Source organism: Cololabis saira, chromosome 9 (assembly GCF_033807715.1).
Source record: "Cololabis saira isolate AMF1-May2022 chromosome 9, fColSai1.1, whole genome shotgun sequence".
Classification (NCBI taxonomy): domain Eukaryota; kingdom Metazoa; phylum Chordata; class Actinopteri; order Beloniformes; family Belonidae; genus Cololabis; species Cololabis saira.
Genome location: NC_084595.1, coordinates 15,650,872 through 15,675,277, shown reverse-complemented (window position 1 = coordinate 15,675,277; position 24,406 = coordinate 15,650,872). Strand labels below are relative to the sequence as shown.

The following is a 24,406-nucleotide window of genomic DNA, read 5'->3' as shown; positions in this document are numbered from 1 at the left end:
GTGCCAACTTTCCAACTTCCAGGTTGATGGCATTGACTGTATCACACAATGGACGAAGCATTAGGTCACACGACCCATTGGTTTCTGAAGACCGGTTTTGAAGCCGTTTTTCCTCTTTTGGGGCGCAGCCTTGTTGCTTCAGAAGCTGTCGGAAAACATGCCCACCGTATGTCAATCAAAGTTAGCTTTTGCGTCCAACTCCATCAGCTGAACCCCGCCAAAATATCTCCAGATCTGCCATCAGACCTTTACAGCGAGGTGTTTCGTTAACATGTTGACTCATGTTTAGTCGATGTTGAGTTCGTACTAATACGGGGTTACTTCGCTAAACACAGTAGCATGACGATTACAGATGAGGAAGTGATAACCGCTAGCCATTGGCTGAGCCGATTGCCAATCAATCATATTAGATCATATTAGAAACAAATTTATTATTCCCACATATTATTCCCACGTATAAGCTACATATACATATATATATATATATATATATATATATATATGTGTGTGTGTATATATATATATATATGTGTGTGTATATATATATATATATATATATGTGTAATAAAATGGTAAAAAAGATAAGAAAGTGTATCAAATTAAAATTCTTAATTTCTTACAAAACTTTTTTAAATTTGTGAACGGAAAGTGGAGCGGAAAAAAGTTTAAAAATAACCTTAAGACAGATCTTAATAATGGAGGTATTATACTTATAATAATAATATACTAATAATATATATATTATTACTAAGTATTTGATTATTTGAAAACTTGTTTATTGCTCCCTCACATATTTCTAGTAATACTCAGGGCGTACACTTCTGAGTGTCTGGTGATATAGATAATAATTGCTGTCACCATCTGCATGACAATGGAGAACAATGAAAATGGAAAATTTGTGTTTTTCTTTATGCAGAATCATGCTTGTGGAAGATCTATACTAATTATCTTAAAAGAACAAGTGAAGGAATCATAGTCAAGTGGTCATATTATGCTAATGTGCCGTCTCTGGTACTTCTAAAGTACCTCCACAGCCAGCACAACTTCAAAAGATCATTATTTCACTCAGACAAAGATTGATAATTACAGAGAAACACCTCCAGAAAACAAAATGTGCTGCATTCTGCTGCAGCACCTTTTTCACACCTGTCTGCATATATGTGGTGGCTCAGTGCCAATATTGGCAGAAAGAATCCTTTTACATTTGCAATTTGTTTTTGCGGCACATGCAAATGTCCTTGTCCATATGTGAGAGTAAAAGTGCCCTTCACCGGCCCTCTTTGATAATCTGATCCGACTTTACTGGGATCTGAGACTAGTTCTTTCAGTGAACTAAAACCACAGACCCCCTCGCAGGTTGGTGTCTCCAACCGTGTGGGGGTGTGGACGTGGAGTTTAGGTTGTTTTATAACATCCTGAATAGCATAGCTTCATTAATTATCTTTTCATTTACTTCTTTGGCATGTTGCCTAAAGACCTTGACCTTATGAGGAAATCTCTTACGTTAAGACAAAAGCACCAGATCATGGAAAGTTCTCACAGCCAAGGGCCCACTGTCATGGTTGGTTCAGCCTTCAGTGGTTTTCCACTCCACTCTCTCCTGCTCACTCCATCTGCCAGCCACGCCCACCTCGTCACTCACTCCTTTCACCTGGTCTCCCAGCTGCAGCCCCTCAGCAATCAGGACAGCATACAAGTTCCTCACTCCTGCACTCTCACTGCCAGATCACCACTCTGTTTGTAGATGCAAGACCTTCCAGTATTCCCTGTCTTGACCTCCCGTTGCCGACCCTGCCTGTTCCTCGATCCTGCCTTGTCTCCTGCTCTCCATTGCCTGACCTTGTCTTCCGAACCTGACACAGATTGCTGCCTGATCCTTGTCTTGCATTCCTGCCTGCTCTTCGTCCCCGTTGAGGGTAATAAAGTAAACCAGACAAACTACCACCGTGTGCTGCATTTGGGTCCAAAACCTCACCCCGTAACAGTACGATCTGGCCAGTCGTGGAACCAGCGCACCCTCTGGCCCAACAGAACGGGCCAGCCAGCATGGACCCACCAGGAAAGAACGTGGATCTGTGAGAGTTCTTTTACGGTGACCAAGTGGCATTCTACCACCGTATGGTGAAGAGGACAGGGACATGCCGCCAGCCCCAGCCTGTCCTGGTGGGGGCCCTGGATGCACCTCTTCCTGCTGAGGTGGTCCCGGGCACGCCTCGCTCTGTTCCTGTTCCGGCGGTGGTCCTGGATGCATCAGCCCCTGTTCCTGTTCCGGTGGTGGTCCTGGACACCTCAGTCTCTGTTCATGCTCCAGCGGTGGTCCCGGATGCATCAGTTCCTGTTCCTGCGGTGATCCCGGGCGCATCGGCCCCTGCTCCTGTTCAGGACACACCTCCCCATGTTTCCCTGCTGAGACCCGTGGGCTCGGGCGAGCTCAGCCCTCCGGCCGTCGCCCCGCCTCCCATCCGACTCATCGTTGGTCGCCCCGCCTGCGCCGTTTCCCCGATGGGCCGGGTGGAACCCGAGGGGCGTTCGTTGAGGGGGGGTACTGGTCGCACCTCAGCCAGTGCCGAGGACCCGGTGTCCCCCTCAGCCGGCCCCTTGAGTTCCCCCTGACCCGTCTGCTGCCTGATCCTTGTCTTACATTCCTGCCTGCTCTTCGTCCCCGTTGAGGGTAATAAAGCAAACCAGACAAACTACCACCGTGTGCTCCGTGTGCTGCATTTGGGTCCAAAACCTTACCCCGTAACACCCACAAGTGTCTCCATATCCCATTTCTTCAGCATTCTGTGAACAGGCTCTGCTATAACCTACATGCACCTCATTTTTAAACCTCTGATCACATGACACACCATAATTCACCTTTGCACTGCAGAGAAATCAGGAACACCGAAAAAGACTGACATATCAAATAATAACCGATTATTTCTGCACATAGGCACTGATCTATATTTGCATTTCTGGAAAAAAGATTTGAGAACTGAACTTTTATATGGTTGTCTTTATCATTCAATAACTTCAAACTTTTCTTTAAATTAGGTTTGGCTTAACAACGTTGCCTCAGGACATAACATATAAAAACCCACCTGCCAGACAGCCAGCTTTCATTCAGCGCAAGCTCGATGTTTTAGATTTCTGACGGCAGGAGCACCTGCTTTGGATGAAAGTGCTCAACAGGCTCCCAGTCATTCTCTGTAATCATTATTCTAGCTTTCTTTCTTTCTTTCTTTTTTCACCAACTTTGATGAAGCAGTTCAGAGCAGTCGCTGCCACAGATATTGTTGCAAAGTACATTTGCATAAAAAGCAACAAGGTGCCATATGGGTCTCGGCAGAGCTCTGTTACATATTTCAGATATAGGAAATTGGTGGTAAGCAGTTGGACTTTTGCAAATGTTTCTCCCGACTTGATGGGCACAAGTGTTAATTAGATGGAGTTCAGAAGACTGCAGAGTATAATTGTAGAGATATGCCATTTGTATGGAAGTAATTGCTATATTGTTAGGCTTTCCAATATTCATGACCCTTCCTTTTTGAAATCTCCCTGATTTGTCAGTGTATAGAGAATAAGTGTCATTTAAAAGATCACTACTCCCATGCTTTTACCTCTGTCCTTGATCAAATGCAAGTTTTGCCTGGAGTTGTCTCCTGTAATTAGCTCCTCTGCAAGTGTGGGAAACATGGATATGGAGAGAGTGGGTGGATGAATGTTTGTGCACATTTTTTTTCATTATTTGCATATTGTGAAGTGCCGTTTTTACTTTCAGAAGTGTAAAACATCAAAGAAATGTAAAATAAAGTGATAGTAGTGAAGTAACAGACATGCTTGAACATACTTAAACAATGAATGCAAGCAGTCTTGATGTGTTCGAAAAGGAGTAGGAAAAAGTAAAAATATATACACACACACACACACACACACACAAACATGACAAAACAAACAAACTGACTGAAGTGCTGCTTCTGACAAAAATAGAAGTCTTTTAATATATTTTTGACCGAAAAATATATGAATAAACCTAAAGGACCTGAACACACATCAAAGTTAAGGTTAATCAATTTTTCATTTGGAGTTTCATTTGGTGTTTTTGCCGTGAACTCACCACACACACACACACACACACACACACACACACACACACACACACACACACACACACACACACACACACACACACACACACACACACACACACACACAACTATACCTAGATATATACATACATTCACCTATACACCCATCTACACACACCTCAGTTTACATATACACATTTGTATATGTAATATAATACACAGACCAAAAGTTTGGACACACTTCCCCATTTGTTTGAATGAGAAGGTGTGTCCAAACCTTTGGTCTGTACTGTATGTAATCTTATATTTCCCCTGAAATGTTATTACATTTTGACTTGGTTTTAGTTCCTCATTTAGCTTATTCCATAGTTTTACCCCATGAATTGAAATACAAAAGCTCTTTACGTATGCTACGAATCCATACGTTTAAATGGTCCCTTAAATTATATCCCCCTTCTCTTTCGAAAACATTTTCTGTATGTGCTCAGGTAATAATTTATTAGATGCTTTAAACATAATTTGAGCAATTTTAAATTCCACCAGATCTTCAAAGTTAAGAATTTTAAATGTTAAGAATAATGGGTTTTTCTGCTCATAAAAAAAAGGTTGCAGCCCACCTTAGGGGTTTTGTTAAACCACAGTAAAGGCAGGTAAAACTCGAGTGTCATTGCTGTCATGTTGTACTTGTCTTCATTTGTGTTAAAAAAAGGGGTTACAAAAAAAGCCTGAAAACCAGGCTGAAGGAAAGGAATGATAAAAGCCTTCTATTGTTGCCGACTTGATGACTGTTCTTATTTAGTGAGTTTTCAGACATAAACCGCTCCCGCAAATCTTTTTCAAATAAGCAACTAGCGCCAAATCGAGCAACATTTTTCAGTTTGTATTGAAGACTTTTTGTAGTCTCCTACAGGAAAGCTTGTCTTGTTCTCACTCTTCTCAGCGTGCAGTGAGTGCTGCTGTACCAACTTACCAAGCCCTTAGCATTTTTATATACCTTCATATACCTTTTCTTGAACCAGAGATTTTAGCTAATTATAAACCCATTTCCAACCTTCCACTTGTATCTAAAATTCTGGAAAAGGTTGTTGCAAGCCAATAAGAGAGACCACGTCTCTCTAGTGTTAGCCTCACTCCACTGGTCCCTGTAAAACCATAGAATCCAATTGAAAAACATATTCCTTGCGTATAAAGTCCTTAACAGCTTCCATGATATTTGCAAGACCTGATAGTACCTTATGTTCCTAATAGAGCTCTCTGTTCTCAGAGTGCAGGTTTACTCATAGTTCCTTGTGTATCGAAATGTAATGTAGATCTGGAGGACGGGTCTTCTGCTAACAGGCACCTTTACTATGGAACCAACTTCCAGTTTGGGTTAAGGAGGCTGACACTACCTCCACCTTTAAGACCAAACTTAAAACGTTAGTGTTTAGTGACCTATAGTCAGTATTAAGTAAACCTCTAGTTAGTGTTTAGTAAGCCTCTAGTTAGTGTTTAGTCAGCCTCTAGTTACTGTAACTCTAGTGGTTTAGGGGCAGTAGTCGTAGCTGCAGCTGCAGGACCAGACTAGAGCAGCTGCTTCATCCTATAGATGCTGCTATAGAGCTACGCTGCAGGGGGACACCAACATGATCCACTGAGCGGTGCCCATCACCACTCCTTCTCTGTCTTTTCTCAGTTAATAATTATAAGTATTTCATAACCATCATTGTTCTCCGTTGTTCTTGTAGTTTGTAGTGCTGGTCTGCCCCCTCGTTTTTTCTTCTGTGCTGTTTGCAGGCCAGAGAGCTTCAGGAGCTGCATCCTGCCCTGTAGTCCACCCCTCTGACCACCTCAGTGTCTGCTGTCTACATCTGCTTATCTAGTCATCCCTGTAGTGCACCAGTTAGCCATCGTGTCTGTGTCTCTACTCTCTCTGTTCTTCATTCTCTCTGTTTGTTCCATCTTTTTCTGCTCTGCCCAGTCTGGCCTCCGGCAGGAGGGTTCCCCCCTTATGAGCCAGGACCTGCTCAAGGTTTCTTCCTTCCTAAAGGGGAGTTTTTATTGCCACTGTTTGACAAGGTTTTTCTCCCACTAGGGGAGTTTTTACCTGCCATAGTTTATGTAATAATTGCTTGAAGGTCATGTTCGGGGTGGAATGTTCTTAGAGACAACTTAATGGATGCTATATAAATAAAATTGAATTAAATTGAATATAAGTACTGAAATGAGAACAGAGGATCAGCGAGCATTAAAGACGTAAGAACACTCTCAAATGTGGCATGAACATGCTGTAATTTCCATGTGAGTGATGGGTTATGATGTAGAATTCTAGACCACATCAAAGGACAGCTCAACTATTCAAACCTTTCGGTGATTCCTCCTGACACTTCATGAGTCACCACCTCCGTCATCTTCTACCTTTCAAGTTTCTCTTTTACTTGAACCTTTCATGCGCTGAGTAGAAAATCTGAAGAGATGCTTTAAAAACTGCAGAGTTGAAGGTTCCCTCCCCAACCCCTTCACCGCCTGACTTCACTGAGAGCAGTTTCCCGAACCAAAAGTGGGAATCCTCTTCCCTCCACATTCACTTTCAGCTTTCCCTCACTGCACATCTAGGAATCATTCAAATGGAGGATAAAGGCTTGCATGCAGAGAGATGAATGGTTTAATTTAGATTCAAATTGCAGAAAGTGAACTAATCGGAATAGCTGACAAAAGCTCTATGACGAGGAAGTGATAACCTGCAGGCAGCTTCCTATTGCAGGAGATTGAAGTGTTGGGCTGGTGTGGAGGTCTAATTGCGTGACTTAGTAAAGGGTGCGGGGAACTTTCAGGGAGACAAACGCTTAATAACCATAAGTTACTTTGCATGAAAAGTTGGAAATTACAGGGTTTTTTTCTTTTTAACTTTCAAAGAAGTTTTTGCATCTCTCTTTTAGAGTTTGTTTGGCCTTTTTAAGCTGTTGTTTCCACTTTCTGCTCTCCTCTTCTTTACTTATCTTTATATTTTTTGTGGGTGTGATCGGTTGTTGTTCCTTGGAGTTTGACCTGTTCATACCTGTTTGGGTTGTGTTTTTGAGAACCGCTTACTTATACACACTTACTATTATTCTTGCCAGAATCAATGTGACTCAGCCATCAAGTTTTTGTACAGCATGTGTATGAATGCGACATTGTTGCCAAAAACATTGCTAGGAAATATTTATTTATTTTTTGTGTGTGTGATCAGTTTTTGTTAATTAGATTTTCACCTGTTCAACCTGTTCGGGTGTGGTTTTTGAGAACAGAAAGCTTTCTGACAACAGCGTCTTCCGAAACATAATCGAACGGTAACGATGCTCACATGGATTATTATAAAATTGATAATGATAATCATCATAATCTTAAAATAATAACAGTACTTGATCGAATGTCAAAATGAATCAGATGGGTAATCCACTAATCTCGTTTTGTGGTACATGCCCTTGGCTTCAGTGGGGGGTAGCACATTGAACGATCCAAAATGCAAAAACTTTAATTTTAAAACTTTTTCAAATCCAAACTATTTCCGAACCATCAGTTCTTCATCGCCCCAAACATTTCAATCACTTTGCTCTCATCAACGGCGAAGTGCCTCTCGATTGAGAGCAAGGTGAGGTTTGATAGTCTGGCCTCATCCATGCAGCCTCGTCCTTAAAAAGTCTCAAATTCCATTTTTGCTAAAATAAGGCATTTAAATGTCTTAATTTGTCTTAAATCTCAATCCAAGGGTCTTCATTTTATTCATTAAAGAGTTTATTTCATCGTTTTGAGGAGCCCAATTGGGCTGAAAAATATACTGTATATTTGGGCTGCTTTTCCTGGTTTTTACTAAATATTTAGGAGAAATTATTAACAAAAAAGTTTCCATTATGGCAGAGGAAAGTAGAAACTTACACAATAAACTCACTGATAATATATTTGCTTTAATCTACTCAATTGTATTGTAGTTTTTGTTTGGAGCCTAAACTTTTTAGGCTATTTAGTAATGTGAAGATGGAATGTATTACGCATTTAATAATTTATGGTTTTACTTTTAACAGAGAATGTAAGATTCGGGCTGGTTTTTCATTATTTCGGTTGGTTTTAGGTTGCATTTGGGCTGGAACCTGTCAGATCTGGCAACCTCGACCTCAGCACTGGATTTCGTAATGACTCGTTTTTTTGGTCACAATCACTTTGCTCTCATCAATGGCGATGTCCCTCTCGATTGAAAGCAAGGTGAGGTTTGATAGTCTGGCCTCATCCATGCAGCCCGGAGATAGTTTTCAATGAACTTCAGCTGCTGAAACTCAGCATGACTTTCCTGCTTTAGGCTCTGATGCGACAACTGGCTAAAAGTAAACAGACAACATGCGCACGCAAGAACCCGTGCATGACAGGCAGACACACACGGGGAGAAGGGACTATTTCTTTTATTTTTATTTTTTAAACAACTTTATCCTTATGAATGCAAGTGTTATACATTCCAACTTTCCTTATTTTATTCAGCACAATTTTTTTCCCCACTCCGGCGTGGCCCCCCCGCCTTCTCTTAGGTTTTAAATTCTTAAAACTACCACAAAAATGCGTTTATTGCATCAAGGCTTTTTGACTTTGTCAGGGACTTCTATTTCGACAAAATAATATCCAAAAAATGTTTTTCACTAAATTATAAAATGCTCTGGTTGAAATTGTTATCTTTGTGGTGTTAGGGTTGGTTTCGACCCGGTTATAAAATAAGCTTATAAAGCAATAATTAGAGCCAAAACTGAAATCATAAGTGCACTGTCAGACAGCCAGCTCCCCTCCCAGTCATGTGAGCTTCAGTGGATTCTCATTTTGGATTTTTGTTTTCCAGTTTAACTGCACATAAACAAAAACAAATAAAGTCGAGTATGTCCGGACATGTAGGGTCAATTCACTCATTTCACTTGCAGAGTGCACATCTCCAGTTTGCAGCATGCAAAGATTAGAAGAAGATTTACAGTAAGCCAAGTTCTGGACTATGTTTTTGTTGAAAATGAGAGAGACGACAATGAGCAGCGTAGTGATGCAGAGGAGCAGGCTTCTGAGGAGGAAGACGATGTGGAGTATCATCCAGAAGACACTGACACATCTGGTGAGACTGACGAGGAGGTCACTGGTGCTGAAGCTTCTCCTGCTGAAAAAGTCCAAAAATGGAAAGATACTTTGGAGCTCAGTACCTCATAATGTACATGGCAGGATAGCTGCTGAAAATTTCATCAAAAAGACCCCTGGAATCACAAGGTTTGCTTTTTCAAGAGTCAGTGATATCAAAACATGTTTTCAGCTATTTATGCCATTGTCAATAAAAAGAGTCATAATTGCTATGACAAACCTTGAAGAAAGTCCATTGCGACATGTGGAAAGAAATGGATGAGGAATGCCTGGATGCTTATATTGGTGTTCTTCTTCTTGCTGGAGTGTACAGATCCTGCAATGAGTCCACTGATAGTCTTTGGGATGCATCGACAGGCAGAAATATTTTCGGGGGAACAATGTCACTTCAGACCTTTCGAATGATATCACGATTCCTCAGATTTGACAACAGGGATACCAGAGCAAGATCTGACGAGCTTGCCCCCATCAGGGATGTCTGGGAGAATTGGGTGCAGCTCCTTCCACTGATGTTCAACCCAGGGCCAGAGGTGACAGTGGATGAACGTCTTCTCCCTTTCCCAGGAAAACTCCCCTTCTGGCAATACATACCCAGTAAGCCAGGGAAGTACGGCATCAAAATCTGGGCAGCTTGCGATGCCAAAAACAGCTACTGATTTACACAGGCAAAGCTGCGAGTGGCATCCCTGAGAAGAACCAAGGAAAACGTGTGGTCCTTGATTTGACTACTGGCCTGCAGGGTCGCAATATCACTTGTGACAATTTTTTAAAGTTCTGAGGTAAATGTAAATTGGTCGAAATTGACCCATAACACCATAGATGTTACTATAGTTAATAATATTAAAATGAAAAAATAGATGAAACAAATTTATTTAAGAGATGTGTTCTAATACGCCTCATTAATAGCCAGGTAAAACAACAACCTTTTATTTATTCATATGATTCTCTTGAGGCTCATTTTACCAGTTTTTAAAATTGAAATCAAGGGCTATACTGACAAAAAAAGGCTCAGAGGCCCACACCAAAAATATTAAAAGCAATATTTTCATGGATAAGGAAGCCTAACAATGTAACCAAGAGATGATAAACAAATTGGATGATGGATAATTGCTTTTAGTGTATTTTAGAGATGATTTAAAACACGGGTCAAAACCGACCCATTAACCTCGGAGATGGTAACAGAAAGCTAACACCAGACAAAGGATATATGTATATATCTATATATGTACTGTATATGTATAGCCAGGGTTTTTTGTGTGGTTAGATAAATATAAATTACAAAAGGAAAAAGAAAAATGGGTCAGGAGTAAATACTTACCATCAATCTGTTTTTGTTGAGAAATGTTAATCACGTTTATTAGTAGGGGGGCCTACTACTTTTGGCAATTTTGGAATGTTAATTTTTGTAAACTTGTATATCTTGTTTCTTTATGTTCCCAGGATGCCAAAAAAACATGTTTACAATTTTTTTGGTCGGGTTTAGCATGTGTAATTAGCATAATCAGCTAATTAATTGCCAAAAACGGAAATGACGATAACGTCGCTTCTAGGTAACTTATAAAAGTGATCTAAGAGACAAAGTCCATGTTTGTGATGACCAGAAATTCAACTATTACCACTGTGAGGTCATACAACCTTTCTTAATTAGCATAATTAGCATAGATTATGCAAAAACTAAGTGGAAATCAGCAAATTGCTGTATTTATTATGTTTAGTAAGCCTCTCACAGACTCTTAAGGATTGTTATCCTCCTATAAATAAATCATACACCATATGACTATGTAATAATTGTTATAATCACACCAAAACCATAAACAGCTACATGTTTTAGCTTTATGTTAATTATTAAACCGTTTATAAAATAACGAACATGACAAATGGTCACAGAATTATCACATCATTTTAATATTTACACAATGATTTCAAACACATTCACATCAAAGGGTCTCCATCTTCATCATCATCATCATCATCAATCCCCAACAGTGCCTTACTGACATTATCACAGACCTCTTCATCTGCCCCACACATGCACAACTCAGAGCAGTTCAAATTTTGCGATCTACAAGAACAATGTGACATACACTTGGATTTCTTGCAGCCACATTTGATCAGTTGAGTAATTGTTCCTAGGGCTGGGGGATCCCTTGTCGTGACTGGGACCAGGTGATCTCCATCAGTCTCCCATCCTTACTCGGTTGCTGCGGGCATCTGTGGGTTAGGGATGTGGTCCTGATCCCATACCATCGCCTGGTAATGTGCACGGGCAATTGCTTGGTGCAATGCTCCTTTTGTTGGTGGAAGCTTCTCTGACTCTAACTGTTTTCTTGTAAATAACCTCTGTTCCAGGCTCATATAGCTGGCAAACAAATGCTTCAATCTTTTTTTCAGTATCAAGACTGAGCTTTGTTGTAGCTCCGAGAGCAGCAAATGCAGATATTACCACCTCAGGACACCTGTTTAGGACTTGCCAACAGGTTAACTTCCCCTTTCCAGCAAAATGACCTGTCTGGTCTGCTCCAGAAAAGGCATGGAAACCTGGTAAGGCTGAAGTCCTAGTTTTGCCCAGTGCCTGCACTACTGGCTCTAGTGAGATGATGCATTTTTTGTTCCCCACACCTGTGACAAAATAGCTGTCCTTGCAGAGCTGATGGTACCGTCGGATTGCAAGAACAAATACATCAGTGTCAGGGGACTCAATGTAGAGCTGTGTTGCTCCTCTTCGTGCAGCATCCAGGCTGTGCAGGATTATCTGTGTGTCGGCCTCTTCCTGTGAGCTGTGGAGATGTTTAACATCTATAGAGTTGGAGCTGACATCCTGCCTTGACGTGATTATCAAAACATTCGGTTTCCCCTGGAAGTGTTCAAGGGCTTTCTTAGCAAGGTAGACTGTCAGCTCATCCTTGGTGCTGGTACTTGACAAGAATTGTTTTTCTGACACCTTCCCTATCGGTGTGTTGTCTTCCACATGATAAGTGGTACAAGTCTTGCCACCCTGACGTCGCTTGCGTCTTGCCTCCTTCAGTGAACATACAATATCATAGCGGTCAAACACTACATGAATCTCACTATGGTCCTTGGTCTTCCTGTCCAGTGTGGCTATGAAGTGGTCAGCCCACTGGGAACATGTCTTGATCCATGATGGCTTTCCCATTGCCTGTACAAGTGCCATTCCATCTATGACAGTTACACCCTTAGCTGGCAGGGGACAACTGTCAGTGATAGCATTCTGTGGTTGCTGATCAACACCAACATCACCAGTCATCTTCTCATTCGGCAGCCCCTCGAGAATGGTCATGAGCTTGCTCTTGTCTGTGCAGGGCCGCAGGTCACCAGTCACTGTAAAGAGGGCACGTGGTTTGACAGTGAATTCGTGCTGGCCAATGGCTTCATTGAGATTGATCTCTGGCCGTGATTGAGCCACAATCAGCATTCGAGCAAACAGTGACCTGTCATCCTTCAATTCCACCACCTGGTCAGCGAGCTTGTGCTTCACCACTTTTCCTGCACTCTTCCACGTCTTCAGTTGAACCTTTTTCATTATGGCCCAGACACTAACTTCATTTTTGTTAATCCGATCATTCACAAAAGCAACATAGTTCTGCTGGCCAATTTCTTCTTGGCTACATACATCTTTCTCCACATGGGGTGGCATCACAACAGGATATGAATGTGAAAGAGGACATGTGAAAATACTCACGTAGTCAATACAAGTCTCAGATCATCTCTCCAAGACAGCTAAATTTGCAAGATATGGCAATTTCCATGATTTTCATGTAGTTTTTGCATAATTTATGCTAATTGTGCAGATTATGAAAGGTGGTATGACTTCACAGTGGTAACAGTTGAATTCCTGGTCATTACAAACATGGATTTAGACTCTTAGAACATCTGTATATGTTACCTAGAAGCAAAGATACTGTCATTTCTGTTTTTGGCAAATAATTAGCTAATTATGCTAATTACACATGCTAAACTTGACCTAAAAAATTGTAAACATGTTTTTTTGGCATCCTGAGACCCCCAAGAATAAAGATATGCTAGTTTACAAAAATGAACATTCCAAAATCACCAGCATCAGAATCTGATGAGTAGGCCCCCCTACTATAGGCTATGTCATCTTTTATTGTTAATATGCAGTCTTTACTAACTTTGTTTACCACAGTAGATTTAATTTCCCCTCAAGGAGCTGAAGTGAACTTTTGGCAGCATTTGCAGTATGTGGAGGTGGAGGGAATAACAACGATGGTTACTGGCAGAACCAGAGATTTGCTGATTTCTGTCGCGGCTGAACTGCGTTGTGCTCCACGTACAGTATGTGGAATACTCAGCAAGGATTAGACATACAGTGGGGCAAACAGGGATTAAAGTCTCCGTCTCTAGACGGATTTCCGGCAATTCGAAAATTAGGAGAGAAAAAAAGAAAGAACAAAAAAACATTTGCACGTGCGTTGTCATGTTAAACCTGAATTATGGTTCTGCGTTAAATCGACGCAGAGCCTACGGCGTAAGGTACGCGGCGAGGCGAACCGTCCCGCATACCTTACGCGGAACCATAAATCAGCCTTTAGGAATTAAACTGACGTTATTGTAAACCAATTAAGCGAGCCAGAGCCTTGGTATTAGCCAATCAGGAACAGAGGGGGGCGTGTTGGATCAAGGGGGTAGTCTGGGGGAGCAGTCGCCCCGTCGCCCTCCTCTCCCCGCCACCGATGGCGCGGCGTTCGGCCCGCCGCGCGGGGCCTTCGTCCAGGGCCTGGACGCGCACCGGGCCGTTCTCGCGGATCTCCCCAGCTGCGGCGCCCGTCGGGGACCCGTTCACGTGGGCGCCCGGCAGGTCCCCTCTAGGTTTACCACCTTTCAGAAATAGAAATAAAGAAGCCTGATTTCAGCAGCGCAGGCGCCAAAAAAGGGACATCCCCAAAACTTCTAAACTGCATAGAAATGTATTTATTTTATATAAAAAAACTAAATGCTTTGATTTAAAGTGCTTTAATAGCATTGAACTTGCACGACTGTACAGACAGACAACTATATAGCAACTGAAATAGCCTATGCTCCTATAGTAAATATAAATGTAGCTACAGGTGAAGGTCGGAACATTAGAATATGGTGTAAAAGTTTTTATTTATTTATTTCAATAATTCAATTTAAAAGGTGAAACAAATATATTACATAGTCTCAATACATGCAAAGCAAGACATGTTAATTTTGATGGTTGAATTGTTTATTGATTTCATAAAATATTCTAATTTTTTGGGATTTTTTATTTGGGGTTTTCATAAACTGTGAGCCATAATCACCAAAATTATAACAAATAAAGGCTTGAAATATCTTACTTTGAAGTCTTGCCAAATGCAGTGACATCAGAGCAGCTGGTCAACTGGATGAAGAAATGCGAGCTTACCAGGTTGACTCAGATCTAGGAGAACAGGCCTAAGGCTTTAATGAGAGTACTGCATGAATTGATGTGGACTATAAATTAAAAGCAAACTGACAATAATAAAACTGCTCAAAATCACCTTCCTTCAATAAAATGCTATTGGTCTCGAGTAATTAAATAGTGTTGGTTAAAGTCTTCTTACACCTTAAATGCTGTATTAGAAAACAGAAGGGCTAATACAGCATTTAACTTTTTTACTTGAAACTTTTGGGAAGCGACCGCACGGCAGAAAAGGGGCCATTCTTAAAGGGGACCTATTATGGTATCTAGTACCTATTTTAAACAGGCCTTGAGTGTCTTAAAAACAAGCTTTTGATTGTTTTTGCTAAATAAATGAGAAATTCAGCCTCTGAGCCATGTCTGCAGCATCCCAGTCATATTATAATGAGGCTCTGTGCTGATTGGCTGCTTGAATGACGCGATACACCGCTACGAAAAAATGGCGGAAGCTCCGGCCAGCGGAGTTAGTTGTGTGCGTGATTTCACGCATCGGAGGCCAACCTATGTAAATCGCTCCCGTCGTTACGTAACGACGGGAGCAGAATTTGAACGGCTCATAGAAGCCACATCACACTGGACGGCTCATCCGGGCGGCTGTACAGACACTGCAGAATTTGGTTGTTTCCTCCTTCTGTGTATTGGCAGGATGAGGGGAGACCACTTTATATATGTTAAATCAAGAGAACACCTGTTTTTCATAATAGGTGCAGTGCATAGATGGAGGGGGAATATGAACTGGCCTGAAAAATGTTTTTCAGTCAAAAATATTTTTTTTGCTTTAATCCCTGGGCAAACAAGTATTTAGTGAGCCACCAATTGTGCAAGTTCTCCCACTTAAAAAGATGAGAGATGCCTGTAATTTTCATCATAGGTACACTTCAACTATGACAGATGTAGAATGGGGGGAAAGAATCCAGGACATCACATTGTAGGATTTTTACTGAATCAATTGCTAAATTCCTCTGTAAAATAAGTATTTGTTCACCTACAAACAAGCAAGATTTCTGGCTTTCATATACCTGTAACTTCTTCTTTAAGAGGCTCCTCTGTCCTCCACTCGTTATCTAATGGCACCTGTTTTAACTGGTTATCAGTATAAAAGATACCTGTCCACAACCTCAAACAGTCTCACTCCAAACTCCACTATGGCCAAGACCAAAGAGCTGTCAAAGGACGTGAAAACAAAATTGTAGACCTGCACCAGGCTGGGAAGACTGACGGTATGTGAAAACCTTGTGAAGACTTACAGAAAACGTTTGACCTCTGTCATTGCCAACAAAGGGTGTTTAACAAAGTAACAAATACTTATTTTCCACCCTAATTTGCAAATACATTATTTAAAAGTCAGACAGTCTGTCTCTCATTGTTGAGAAATACCTGTGATGAAAATTACAGGTATATCTCATCTTTTTAAGTGGGAAAACTTGCACAACTGGTGTCCGGCTAAATACTTTTTTGACCCAATGTGGTGTTCTCAGCAAGGATCAGACCTATATCACCATACTCAAACTAATTATGACTTTTGTCTCTTTTTTTTTATTTGATGTCCCCTAAATGAATTTGATTATTTTTATTTCCTTTTCCCCCAGAGCTAAGAAGAAGACCAAACCCTTGAACCTTAAGATCAACAGCAGTGTGGGCAGCTGTGAGAATCTGCCCACGCAGCGTTCACCCCTCCACAACGAACGATCTCTGCGAACCTTCTTCTTCCCCTCTTTCATCCCCTCCACACCTCCTGTCCATGCCGAAACACCCTCTGCAAGTAAGTGAAGTCTCCTAGTTTTGCTTAAATCAGCTCACACTCTGGCTATCATGATTAGATTTTTAATGCCTTAAAATTTAGATCTCATTCATATTCTCATCCTTTCTCACATCTGCTCATTTAGATCACTGGGAATGTTTAATTTTTGGGATGTCAAACTCCAGTTCAGTCCACTTGACTTATCTTTATAAATCATAAGAAATAATAATATTAGGGGGAAAAAACGGCTTCATAAGCCTCCTGTCACCACATTTGACACTTTTTTGTGCCAGCATGCTTTGACTCATGAATTGTTCTTGGCCCAGCAATTATCTTGGTAAGAAAAACTGTTGGAAAATGCAACACATGAAAAATCTGTCTGCTCCATAATGGCCGGAGGTAGTGTGTTGTTGCACACTGGCAGCCTTATTGGTGGACGCATTATGGGCAAACTGCAGGAACCATTAGATTGAGGAGATGGCAGAAGGCAAAGAAGAATGTAGTAAGGGAGGTCTTGTCAATGAAGGAGAGATATACTACCATCACTCAGAATTTATGGTGACAGGTAAATGGTATGTTGGATGCAGTCATGCATATTTGTCGGAAGAGGCATGACAAGGAATAATCACTCATTATATCTCATAATATGCACGGGACAGAGACCAAGAAAAAAAGTTACTTGAAATGCAGAAGGCAGCTGTCGAGAAGGCAAGAGGGCATGGCCTTGCTTGCTTAAACGTTCTATTTCTTTCTGCTTATAATGCCAGAGATTACTTTTTTGCCATCTTTTGCATTTAGAATATGACCAAAATTTGCAAGTACCATACTTTATTAAATATGACTGAAAGATTTCACCCAAATATCTCCATTGCTGGTATTTATCATCGTCTCGCAGATCATCGGACTTTTGATTTAATGTAAATTTATGAACAGCTCAGTTTACATAAATACAAAGATGTTGTGCAAACCCCCCAAAAAATACAAATGAAGAAGAATTAAAAGAAGCAGAACCAGGATTGTATCAAACTCTGCACAGGGAATTTGGGAGAACTACTTATGTCGTGATAAGATAAGATCCTTCACGCAGAAGGGAGGTTCAAGTGTCGCAGCAGTAGAAAAGATGGTAAAGAATAGGTGAGATGACATGAAATAAAGTGAGTAAACATATGAATACGTGAGCACAGTAAACAGAGTACCTGTATGTGTACTTCATGAACCTAATGTTTGTACCGAAGCAAACTCGTTGTTCTTCACAAGGACTTCTTACCCAACGGATAATCACGTGGCTTGTTCTAATTGAAAAAGTTTCCAGAACATTCCTTTGGACGGGTTTTCATCTTTAAGGGAGAGATAAGTTCTATTGCTAAATCAAACTAACATTTCACTTTTCTGCTTTGCTGTGACGTGGTTAGGTGCTAAAAAAAGACTTGCCTTTAGAGATTGCAAAAACAAACTAGAAAATTTCAGAAAATTTTGATATGGGCATGCCCTATTGCCCATTCGTCCCCTCTTGCTGCTTTGGTTTGGGGTGGAACTGGTTGTATTCGGGGTGGTTCTATGTCAGTTTGAGGTGTTTATGGTTGTTTTGCATTCATTCCTGTGCTCTCCGCAGGGGTTGTGGTTTAGGGTTGTTAATAAACCACACCCCCTGCTTCGGGGTTGTGCCATTGTTTATGTAATAATTGCTCGGGGGATTATATTTATATTTATAATTATGTTTATGTTCATGTTCTGGATCTCTGGAAAGCGTCTAGAGACAACATCTGTTGTATTAGACGCTATATAAATAAAATTGAATTGAATTGAAGTCCACAGCGTGGCGAGTCAGGGAACATTTGTACGATGTCTCTACAATAACCTGTTGCGTAGCAACAAGCGTTCAAAGTCAAATGGAATTTTTTTTTAAATTGAAAGTTAAAAATCGCAAAAACTGTAATAATTGGCATAATGAGGTTGTACAGTCCTTTAGTGCCAATCGCCAAGAGAAACCATTTCTGGATAGTGATAAGTCGCCTGCAGTTTTCTCGGGTGTGTTTTATTTTTGGGGGATTTTTTTCTTCCATATCAGAGCGGGGTCATGCTGTACACCTGCTGCTGCGCATTGGGATTTTTAGCTTTAGCTTTCTAGCAAAATGCTAGCAACATTGCCATTTGGGCCGTTTTGGACAATTGGGCATGCCACTCCTTGGCATGCCCATAAAAAGAAATAAATAAGCAATCAGGGTCAGAGTTCTTTTACCAGTTGCAAAAATGAACCTGATATAAAGAAATACCTGGTTAACAGACCGATGTGTAGCCAGTTCTCAGTTTTTGTGCCATTATAAAGGTTTTCCTGACTGGATAAGTAAAAGACTGATTTCGCCCCACGTGAAGGCAGAGTAGGGCAGACACAAGTCACTTCTGACAGTATAGGAAACACAATGTCGGCAACCCTTCCAGGTTGACTAGCAGGAACAGACATCCTTCTAGTGAACACACGAGTGGGGCAGCTCTGGTGGAGCTCTGGCAGCCCTAGTTTCTCACGGCAACGACACAAGGACTCATCCAATCAGAATGACTGTAGAATAATGCGTATCAGCACCGTCAGCCAGCATGAGCTAAGATAAGCCAAAGTAGCTAGATTGTGGTAACTGACTGAAGTTGGGGGATGCTCCGACTGGTTGCCAGGCTTGTTTGTTCCACATATTTGCCCATTTTTCAAACTGTTGGGTTAGGAAAAATAAATGGGCTTCAAAATGAGTCTTTATAAAAGCTATGGGTGACATCCCAGAGCAGTTATCCAACCGAGGACAGGGATAAACCCCCTCGATGGAGTCCGTTTGATTGAGGTCTCGGGATGATCGGCTGAAGGAGTGGACCTGGAAAGAAAACATGGGAAGGGAACGAGGAAGGAGCAGAAGAACACACAAAGGGCCTCATGGTTGATGTCTTTTCAAAGTTTATTTGACTGTAACTGTTTCGATAGGAAGTCTATTTAATAATAATAATAATAATACATTTTATTTATATAGCGCTTTTCAGGGCACTCAAAGACGCTTTGCATTACAACAAAACACAAATACAAATTACAATTACACAGGACAGTACATAAGGACACAACATGAGACAGGACATTAATCACACATTAAAAGCAGTTCTGTAAAGGTGAGTTTTGAGGTGGGATTTGAATGCTGGGAGGTCTGTACAGTCACGGATGTTTTTGGGGAGGGAGTTCCAGAGGGTGGGAGCAGCGATGGAGAAGGCCCTGTCGCCCCAGGTCCGGTGCTTGGTTCTGACTGGAAGGGACAGGAGGTTGGCGTCAGAGGAGCGGAGGCTGCGGGAGGGAGTGTAGCGGTGGAGCAGGTCGGTGAGGTAGCAGGGGGCCTGGTTGTGGAGGGCTTTGTGGGTGAGGAGAAGGATTTTGAAGTGGATCCGTTGAGGGATGGGGAGCCAGTGGAGCTTCTGGAGGACTGGGGTGATGTGGTCTCTGGAGCGGGTGTGGGTGAGCAGGCGGGCGGCAGAGTTTTGAATGTATTGGAGTTTATTGAGGACCTTGGAAGTTGAACCATAGAGGATGCTGTTGCAGTAGTCGAGTCTTGAGGTGATGAAGGCGTGGATCAAGGTTTCAGCGGTAGAGAAGGAGAGTGATGGACGGAGACGGGCAATATTTTTGAGGTGGAAGAAAGCAGTCCTTGTGATGTGGTTGACATGGTGTTGGAAGGAGAGGTTGTTGTCTAGGATAACGCCGAGGTTGCGGATGTGAGTGGAGGGAGACAGAATGGAGTTGTCCATGGTAAGGGTGAAGTTGTGAGCGGTTTTGGTGAGGGATTTTGGGCCGATGATGAGCATGTCCGATTTGTTGCAGTTGAGTTGGAGGAAGTTCGAGTGCATCCATGATTTTATCTCAGTGAGGCAGTTGGTCAGGGTAGAGTGGGTTGCAGAGGTGAGGGATTTGGTGGAGATGTACAGTTGGACGTCGTCGGCGTAGCAGTGGAAGTGGAGGCGGTGGCGGCGGATGATGTTGCCAAGGGGGAGCATGTAGAGGATGAAGAGCAGAGGACCAAGCACCGAACCCTGGGGGACGCCTTGTGACAGAGGGGCAGTGGAGGAGGAGCAGTTGTTGATGCTGATGAATTGATGTCTGTTGGTGAGATAGGATTTTAACCAGGAGAGGGCGGATCCGGTGATGTAGAGAGATGATTCCAGGCGGGAAAGGAGGATGGTGTGGCTGATGGTGTCGAAGGCTGCTGTGAGGTCCAGGAGAAGGAGAATGCTGAGGTTGCCGGAGTCGGAGGAGAGAAGGAGGTCATTGGTGACTTTGATGAGGGCTGTTTCTGTGCTGTGACGTGAGCGGAAACCAGATTGAAATGTTTCAAACAGATCATTGGAGGTGAGGTGGGTCTTGAGCTGAGTGGCGACGGCACGTTCCAGAATTTTTGACAGGAAAGGGAGGTTGGAAATGGGCCGGAAGTTGTTCATGGTGTCAGGGTTGAGTCCAGGTTTTTTGAGGATGGGGGTGACAGCTGCCAGTTTGAGGGTGTCCGGGACTGATCCAGAGCTGAAGGAGGAGTTGACGATGTTGATGATGAGTGGGGAGATGGCTGGGAGACAGTTTTTTATAAATGTGGATGGGATGGGGTCCAGAGCACAGGAAGATGTTTTCATGCCCATCATGACTGTAGAAAGAGACGCTGAAGACATGGGAGAGAAGTGAGACAGGGACTGAGAGGTGGAGGGGGGGGAAACAGGTGGGGAGGTGGAGGGGGTGGAGGAGGTGGTCAGGTTACTGTAGATGGTCTGGATCTTGGATTGAAAAAATGAGAGGAAGTCGTTGCACTTAGAGACTGTGAAGGAGTTGGAGATGTTGTCACTGGGTTTGAGAAGTTTGTTTATTGTGGAGAAGAGAGCCTTTGGGTTGGAGGAGTCGGAATGGATGATGTTGGAGAAGTAGGTGGAGCGAGCTGAGTTGAGGGCATCCTTGTATTGGTGGAGATGATCAGTGTAGGCGAGTTGATGAACAGTTAATCCAGATTTCTTGCAGAGTCGCTCGAGTTGACGTTTACGGGATTTCAGTTTGCGGAGTTCAGGGGTGTACCAGGGTGCTGAGCGTGCGAAAGAGACTGTTTTGGTTTTGATGGGAGCCAGTTGATCAAGACAGGAGGAGAGTGTATGATTGTAGTAATCCACGAGGTCCGAGGGGTTGTCGGGTGACGGGGGAGGGGAGGCGGACATCTGAGTGGCGAGAGAGGCTGAGAGGGCAGAGGGGGAGATGGATCTGATGTTGCGGAAGGATATTTTGCGTGCTTCTTTGGGAGTGGGGATGGGGATGTTGATGTCCATAATGATTGCCAGGTGATCAGACACGTGGAGGTTGAGGCTGGAGAGCTGATTTATGGTGAGGCCGGTGGAGCAGACGAGATCGAGGGTGTGGCCGCGGGCGTTTATTTTATTATAAAAACAATGTTTAGCTTAAACTATAAAACTTGAAATGCAGTGTTCTGATCCATTGTGCCCGGAAGTTTGTTTAATGCAGTTTGTGCATAGAGTAGAAAAATGTATAGTTGTTAAAAGTTGTCTCTGCATGTATGAGAAGAGGGTTGTTTATCGTGCAGTAAGAGGGTGAAGCATCTGACCGCTCACTTTCCATGTTAGCGGCGCCTGTGAGGGGAAAAATATCCAGTTCTTATTTTAGAAATGGCGGATGTGTGTTGTGTGTATGTGTGTGTGTGTGTGTGTGTGTGTGTGTGTGTGTGTGTGTGTGTGTGTGTGTGTGTGTGTGTGTGTGTGTGTGTGTGTGTGTGTGTGTGTGTGTGTGTGTGTGTGTGTGTACGCTTGTGGGACTAAGTGGACAAACGTCTCCACACAGTCAGCCAAGATAAATATCCGTCCCAGGTCTATGTTTGGGATTACTGTTTGACCGCTATCTCGTATGTCAGCTTCCTCCAGCTAACAAAATCACTCATCCCTCAAGTCATATGAACCAAAAACACACCCAGGACTCACAAGACTTCCTAAGTTAACCGAGACCACACGCTGTCTACTCGAGATGAGTCAGTGCCCAGTCCAAGCTGGGCTCCCGGCGCTGTCCTGATGGCTTGTTCTGCTTCACACTAGGATACCGTTTGTGATCTCTGGCTGATATAATATGATGATATATCAAACTGGAGTGTATCGTCGCTCAGGTGTCCACTTGATTCTGGATAGGGGATGCCATTAATGTGCTGATGCATTGTGTACATGACTTTTCCACATTTTTCCACTGGATCACACATATTTGCCAGATTTGCATTCCGGTCCTCCGTGAATACTTCTTCCAAAACCGCGCTCATGGCTGATTAGACTCAGTTCTGTGTATCTGTGCAGAGAGTGAGCTTGTCTGACATCTCCATGGCTGTGTCCAAAGTCACTCATCCACAACTCTTCTTTTAAAAAATAGTGCTTAGAGTAGAGCGAGCGGTAGCTCGACATTCAGCACCATTACTGCATGAATCATCATGGTGTTGGTCTTTCTTGACAGCCATAGAGTGCAGTCAGTGGGTTTGTTTTTGTATTCTGTACATACAGTATTTCACATATTTTTCATTCAAATGAAATGGCACACAGAAAGTCCAAGTCTGCAGTAACTGCCAAGTATATGTAGTCTTTCACTGCAGACATTTTGACAGACTATGTGAGGAAAACGTCATTGATGGCATCATTTACAAAGAGCTCAATAACAGGAAACTGCTGGCCTTGGCACACCTCAATGGCGTATTATCACTAGTTTCTTTCCTTTCCTTTACGTGTGATTACACCTTTATTCAGCGGTAATCCAAAGTGTCCGCTTTTCGTACAAAAAGTCCTGCAAGTTAACATCCATCGTAGCTCTTAACCACCCCTCACTCATCCCTTGTGATGCTGTCACACTGCCCATCTGGACCGAAAACAGCGTAAAAGGTGCTTTTAATAAACGTTTTAATTATCTCACTAATCAAAATTTTTGACCCCAGATAAGGAAGGTTGTTGCCCGTCTGGGCAGCGAGCTCGCCAATATGAAATGACAAAGACGGGGCATCTGAGGATTGAATAACAAAAAAGGATTCTTTTCATTCACCAGTCAGAAGCCGGACTTCTGACATTCAGCAAATAGGAGCTGGAGCAACAATGTTTGTCCTGCATAGTTGTCAAATGAAGGCAAGGCAAGGCAAGTTTATTTATATAGCACAATTCAACACAACGTAACTCAAAGTGCTTTACATCGACATTAAAAGTGGCAAGACATAATTAGACAGTAAATAACAAATAAAATGAAATAAAATTATGAATAAAATGATAAGAAAAGAAGTAAAATGAAAGCTGCAAGCAGCAATGAAGAGGCCCTCGCACGCTTGTGCACGTTCAGGCATGCTGCAGTGGAAGTGCTTGTATGACTTGCATGTAGATTCTTCAGGCCTCGACATTTAGCGGATGACACCACCCACGACTGTCTGTATCAAACCATTCAAAAGTTATGGCAGAAAGTAGGAACTATCAGATATCGACTAATCAGAAGAAGGGGCGGGGCTAATTTGGACCAATTATGTTCAACGACTCAATACCGAGTCAGATGACACCACCCACGACTGTCTATGTGAAACCATTAAAAAGTTATGGCAGAAAGTAGGAACTATCAAATATGGACCAATCAGATGAAGGGGGGGCGCGCTTTTTGGCGTCTAGCGTCGCCACGGTAACGCTTTTGACTGGAGACGGAGGAGACGCACATTTTGATGTATAACACACCTGGGTGCACGTTACGGTTTGGGCCGTATTAACTGCCGAAGGAATGGCATAAATTGCAGCAAAATGACACGATTAATTCAAAATGGCCGACTTCCTGTTCGGTTAGGCTTAGACTTTTCTTTAAGTTGCGACATGATACAGGTGTGTAGTGATTTTCGTGCATGTACGTCAAACCGTATTGTGGGGCTTGAGGCACGAAGGTTTTTAGCGGGCGCTGTTGAACCGTTAGGCCACGCCCATTAATGCAAACCATTAAATATCAAATTCATCACCAGGCCTGGCTTGCATGCAAAA

At 42.5% G+C, this 24,406-nt stretch overlaps 1 protein-coding gene across 5 annotated transcripts in view; it reads left to right on the top strand.

Moving 5' to 3' along the window:
- Positions 1–24,406, top strand: part of ksr2 (kinase suppressor of ras 2) — a 163,030-nt gene that overhangs the window by 72,667 nt on the left and 65,957 nt on the right. For all 5 annotated transcript variants that reach the window (XM_061730539.1, XM_061730541.1, XM_061730540.1 and 2 more), the window contains one exon: positions 16,221–16,393. In XM_061730539.1, coding sequence (XP_061586523.1) covers positions 16,221–16,393 — 173 coding nt within the window. The remainder of the gene's footprint in view (positions 1–16,220; positions 16,394–24,406) is intronic.